Source organism: Microtus ochrogaster, chromosome 8, assembly GCF_000317375.1.
Source record: "Microtus ochrogaster isolate Prairie Vole_2 chromosome 8, MicOch1.0, whole genome shotgun sequence".
Taxonomy (NCBI): domain Eukaryota; kingdom Metazoa; phylum Chordata; class Mammalia; order Rodentia; family Cricetidae; genus Microtus; species Microtus ochrogaster.
The window spans coordinates 43,234,376-43,240,338 of record NC_022015.1 but is presented as its reverse complement, the minus strand read 5'-3'; the positions used below and the strand labels follow the sequence as shown (position 1 = coordinate 43,240,338).

General features: G+C 45.4%; 1 protein-coding gene across 1 annotated transcript in view; it reads left to right on the top strand.

The window, feature by feature from the left end:
• The first annotated feature begins 4,827 nt into the window (after positions 1-4,827).
• Asrgl1 (asparaginase like 1) overlaps positions 4,828-5,963 on the top strand; it is a 23,068-nt gene continuing 21,932 nt past the window's right edge. The window contains exons 1-2 of the mRNA XM_005351927.2: positions 4,828-4,945; positions 5,486-5,686. Coding sequence (XP_005351984.1) covers positions 4,927-4,945; positions 5,486-5,686 — 220 coding nt within the window. The 5' untranslated portion in view covers positions 4,828-4,926. The remainder of the gene's footprint in view (positions 4,946-5,485; positions 5,687-5,963) is intronic.

Sequence of the window (5,963 nt, the reverse complement as noted above, 5' to 3'; positions counted from 1 at the left end):
TGCTCTATCAATCATGTGGCCCTTGTTTGCAAAGATTAAAGCCTAATAACCCCATGCTCCCAGCTATCCGTTACCAAAGTATTACACATGGTCAGCAAGCTAAGGGATGGGACTCCCGGCTGCCTCTGTTCTTGAAGCCATGTCAACACCCCAGATGATCTTGGGATCCTTCTAATTTCATTATAGTAAGAAAAGCATACTCACCAATGCTATGAACCAACGCAACCATGCCCAGAGAGGAAAGAAAATGGGTAGCAGCCTCCTTCCCAAGACTCCCATCTGCACCTGTCACTGGGTTTGCAGGCTCTCAACTCTGTACTCTGGGCAGTTTGGCAGCAGGCAGGAAAATATCAAATGACCATGAACAGAGAAAAGATGCTCAGGGTCTAACAGCACCTTCTCCCCAAGCAGGTCTAAGGTTTGGATTCTTGGGTTCATTTCTGAGGGGTGCAGTTGTCATCTGTGTGCCACCATGCCTGCCTGGCTATTTTATGTTGTCTTTTTTTTTTTCAAAGCTGAGGACTGAAGCCAGGGCCTCACGCTTGCTAGGCAAGTGCTCTACCACTGAGCTAAATCTTAAACTCCTATTTTAAAAAGTTTTTAAATTGCTATTGTGGACCTGTTTCTACTCTGCTATGCCCCAGCCTCGCCGTGACCCCGCCAGGAGCATGAATTCCTAACGTGTCCATGGAAATTCAGTGTTCACTCTCTGCCATGGAAACAAGTCATACTCATAGGCTAACTCACAAATATCTAAATTACCTCAGTTTCACTCATCCTAAGCGTCCTCGCCCCAGACTTCTGGGAATTAATGGGGAGAGGTGTTTGCTTGTTAATCCGTTTTGTTTGCAGGTTTCGAACTGTGTGTTCTTTAACCAGCAAACATTCATTAAAATCTTGACAACTGAGCACTGCATTCAACTGAGTGGTACCATCAACACAAGAACAGAGTTCTTATCTCAAAATGGGGGAAATAAGTAGTGATGGGTCCCAGGAACACAGATTTAGGCTACCCCAAATTCCATATTCCAACATGGGAAGTCTCATGACTTTGTAGTAACAAAACAAGGAGAGGCATAACCATACTTTTCAGATACATTAGTGGCTACATCAGGTGGACCATTTATAACAAAGCAGGAATGCCTTCCATGGGTCTCAAGTACTATCTGATGACATCCTTAGCTTTGGTCTGTGGGAGCCAGGGGTCCGTTTGTGTATTCCATTTCTTACCTAACAGTCACAGGGTGTTAGGCTAGACGCAGAGGTGGCAATGAGCAGATATCAAAGGAGCTAAAGACAGGCTAAAATAATCTGTAATTTAAGCTCTGGATCTACAAATTGCCAGCTTCTCCACGGTCCTGGAAGTTCTAATGAGCCTTTGAAAACACATGGCTTCTTTATGAAAACTTCCGTTCACAGTACCAAGGGAACTGTTAAGGTTCTGTTCATTAGCTGCTCTAGGCCCAGTGTGTGACACAGACAAGTTCAACAGAAGTCACAACCTCCCCGAAAGAATATCCTTGGAGCAGCCTCTCCCTCGGGAACACCTATCAGGTCTGCAAACTTACTTCTGGGCACTGCTTTTATTTATTCCTGGTCTACTTGCAAATCTCCCTAGCCTACCCACCGATAGGCTGAATCGAGCAGTCCAATACTCAGTGTTTAAGAAACAAACGAAACTCATTCATCATTCATCAAGCACTTGAATGGAAAGAGGAAAGTTAAAAGGACTCACATTCCCTAGCCTCCCTCTGGTTTACTCTGGATCCCATGAGGAAAACTGTGCCAGCCTCGGATTAAATGTGTTTACAAAGATCTGCTGAACAGGAAATGCTGAGGGTGGGACCCAGCAAGCTGCATGCTTCCTCCAAGTAATTCTCATGCCAACGTCTGAAATCACAGACTTAGGCTCCAGCTCCATCGTATAGGTTCCCCCTCTTCTCACTGTGAGGAGAAACCAGGGTCAGGGCTGACAGTTGGCAACATCTTCCCAGAGAGACCTAATTAAGGTTGTGATAAATCAAAGTTTTTTTAAAAACCAAAATATCTCTGAAATAAGAGGGCTAATTATACTGTTACAAATGCTAGCCCAAATTGAAAGAGTTGATCCTGAAACTAACTCCATAAGCCACCGGCTTCTTGGTGAAATTGTCAGATCTGGACTAGGAAATACTGAGGCTTGTTCTAATGTAGCAGGCTCATTCCCATGGCTGCCATCAAAAACAGGAAGCATCACACCAGGATGTAGGCGGAGACTGCTCATTGGTTCTCAGCAGCCCAAACTCAAAATAATCACACAGAAACTATATTAATTACAGCACTGCTTAGCCAATAGTTTAGGCCTCTTATTAAGTAACTCTTACATCTGTCTCCTTTGGCGCCTACATGGCATCTCCCTGACTCCGCCTACTCTCTCCAGATAGCTCTTGCAGCCCGGCTATATTCTGCCCTGCTATATAGGTCATAGCAGACCAGCAAGCAAACATCCATGTATATATAGCAGACCCATGGAGTCTGCTATAATCTTCAAAGGCCTACTCCTAATGATATTTTTCTGCCAGCTAAGCCCTACTTCCTAGCAAGCATGTTAATCCATGACCCATATGGGGCTGGGGTGGGAGGTCCTTCTGTCTGTGTGTTGCTTTTATTGAATAATGGATAAAGAACTGCTTTGCGCCTATGGCAAGGAAGAACAGAACTAGGAGGGGAAAGCTAGGCTGTATGCTGGAAGAAAGAAGGGCAGAGTCAGAGAGAAGCCATGGAGTCGCAGGAGACAGATGCTGGAAACTTTACCCGATAAACCACAGCCATGTGGTGATACACAGATTCCTAGAAATGAGTTAAATTAATATGTAAGAGTTAGCCAATAAGAAGCTAGAGCTAATGGGCCAAGCAATGATTTAATTAATACAGTTTCTGTGTGATTATTTCAGGGCTGAGCAGCCGGGAACCAACAAGCAGCCCCCTTCTTCCAACATGGGTCCAAGGACAGCTATAAATCATAAACTTACTTAGAACTTCATGAGGGTTTTATGGGTTTTTTTAAATTGGTTTTACAATTATTGATTGATTGAGGAGGTGGTAATTTATAGGAGGGGAGTAATTTGGACACACATGCCACGGTGCATGTATGAAGTCAGATAACTTGCAGATCTATAATCCCCACACTCAGGAGGTCGAGACAGGAGAGTCAGGAATTCAAGGCAAGCTTCAATGACATAGTGAGTTTGAGACCAGACTGTAATACATGAAATCACTTCAATTTCTTTCTAATTAGAGCAAATTCAAAGTCATCTCTGTAGCAAAGCCACTCTTAGAGTGTTACAGTCTGACTTTACAACCCTCAAAGAGAATGAAATGAAGCCATCACTAGCCAACAGCAAAGTACACCGTAGAAGGAGGTGGGCAGGCAACCGAGGGAAAGGCCAGAGTATGACTAGGCCTGACACTCTGGTTTCTAGAATTAAAGGCTGATCCCTTCTCCAGCGTCTCTTTTGCATAAGGATCTCCATTTATGTAGCAGTAAATTAAACTCACCCCCAAAAAGAACAAGGCAAAGCTACTTAGAGCTTGCTATCGCAAAGTAATCAACCAACCACTTGCTTTGACAGAGACTCAAAAGCAGGCAAGAGTCTCCCAAAGGTATCAAGAAGGCTTGGTGTGTCCTGTTTGGGTGCTGTTGGCTTAGGGAAACCAGGGGTGGACTAACTGGGAGGGATTGCCCTTTGTGATGGTTAGAAGAAACCAACACAGTTTTTCTCTAATTAGTGGTGAGATGGGAACAAGGAAAACGATCGGGGAAGTTGGCACTTACCCACTCGGTACTGAGCATTTGGAGCCATCATTACTGAGGTTGTGGTTTATTTTTCCGGACTGCAGAACTAATGATTGGGAATTCTTACACAAGGGCAACCCTTGTATTGGTATATATTTAGTCTCTCTGTAACACATGAGCCTGTGCTGCCCCGGCTTGAAGGAAGAAAAGCTTGCAAAGTGAAAGACTATCTTTGACATCAACTCATCTAGTTAATAAACGTACAAATCAGACTGATAATGAAAATAAAATATTCCTAAAACTGCTATTTAAAAATTATGAAAAAATAAATTAAAAAAAAATAATTAAAAAAAGAAAAAAAAGAAAAAAGAAAAAATAAAAAAAATAAAAATTATGAAAAAATGAACTCATTCAAATAAAATTGCTTCACGATGTAAAGAAGGCGTTCTTCCCATGCATCACTACTGCAGTAATTTGTAGTTGCCACCCCCAGCTGATCTGTTCTCGCTCCTCTGACTATTAGAAGGACAAAACTAGAATCTAGAATCAGCTTGGTGAATACAAGGTTTTTGGTCTTCTCCCCATGCTGTAACAAATTTAGGGAATGCTGGAGGCAGGGGAAAAAGACAAACATCAACAAAATAAGGGCACTGGGAAATGAAGGGTTTTAGAACTGGAATCCCGAGGCTTGGAAGAGAAAGTGAGTGTGTTTTTCAGCTTCTTGAAGCATCTAATGCACAGAACAAGTTACTGACGGTTGTATAATTTTTATTTTGCTCTTCACGAAAGATTAGAAAGGGTGCACTTAAAGGGAAGAGACTTTAATTTAGAATACTAGCTAGCAAGACTTAAGAGCGTGCAATAATTGTAAGGCACAGGAGACAGAGGGTCCCGCGTGCTCCTAGTGAGTAGAAGAGCAGTATTACTGGGTGGATCTGGAACTCCGGGAGGAGGCTAGTGCGCATCGGAAGGGACCACAGGGCTTTACGGTAACTCTGTGGCTCCTTGGCCTCACCCTCGTGCGCAGGCGTGGAACCGTTGCCTGCGGAGCGGTTGCGGTGGCCCAGCAGTTTGCTGCCTGGTGGCTTGGCCGGCCTGACATCCTAGCAACCGCCCCGCACCGTGAGAGTGTTCCGTGCGCCCGCGGCTCCATGGCTGCGTCAGCCCGAGGTACGGGACAGTGACCAAGAACGAAAATGTAGGATTTACCAAAGGCAGGAGCTCAGGTCCAAAGGACGTGGGAAGGTCCAGTCCTCAGGCTGCCCCGGACCCCTGGGCGGAGGGAACCCGAACAGGGAGCATCTACCCTGGAGACACTGAGGCACAGAGAAGCCTGGGAGAGCTGGAGCTGTGATACAAGCGTCCTGCGTACCGTCGGCCCAACAGGGGATGGAGACTGGTGTTCTTCGGCAAAACTGAGGCTGAGGGTCAGAGCTGTGGCACAGGCGCGGGCTCAGAGTCCTGAACCCAGCATTCTGAGCCACAGATGCCCAGACCATACCCTGGGGTCGTAGTGCGCGAGTATGGGAGAATTGTTGGGGCCAGGGGTCGCTTCGGGCTTTTCGTGCATAACTCACGCCGAGCTGACCCTCCCTCTTCTCAATCTAAAAAAAAAAAAAAAAAAAAAATTGAACTGACTCTGTCACCGCTCACTCAGGTCGGTTCTTTTGGACCGGTTTGAAATGACGCTTGCCTCCTCCTGATGCCTAGGCTCCACCGACGTGAGTCTCGTAGTGGTAGTCCATGGTGGCGGAGCCAGCAACATCTCGGCCGACCGGAAAGAGCGGGTGCGCGAAGGCATAGCCAGGGCAGCCACCGAGGGCTACAAAATCCTTAAGGCCGGAGGGAGCGCGGTTGATGCTGTGGAAGGAGCCGTGACTGTCTTGGAAAACGACCCGGAGTTCAACGCAGGTAAACTGCGCTTTGCCTAGTGAATAATGCCAAATCGGAGCAAGCTCCTTTCCAAATAGATGCAGTATCGCTGAGTCTGGCTGGCTTTGTAGTCAAACAGCATGCTAGGACAAGATGCAATATTGAATTTATTCATTCTGCAGTAAGCAACATGTTTTTAGAATTTTTAATCTATTAATTCACCTTTTATTTAACCTGATCCCCAAGAATTCAATACCAAAAACAAAGCATGTTACTGGGTAACCCTCCATAGCCTCAAATTCAAGTGCTGGGGTTA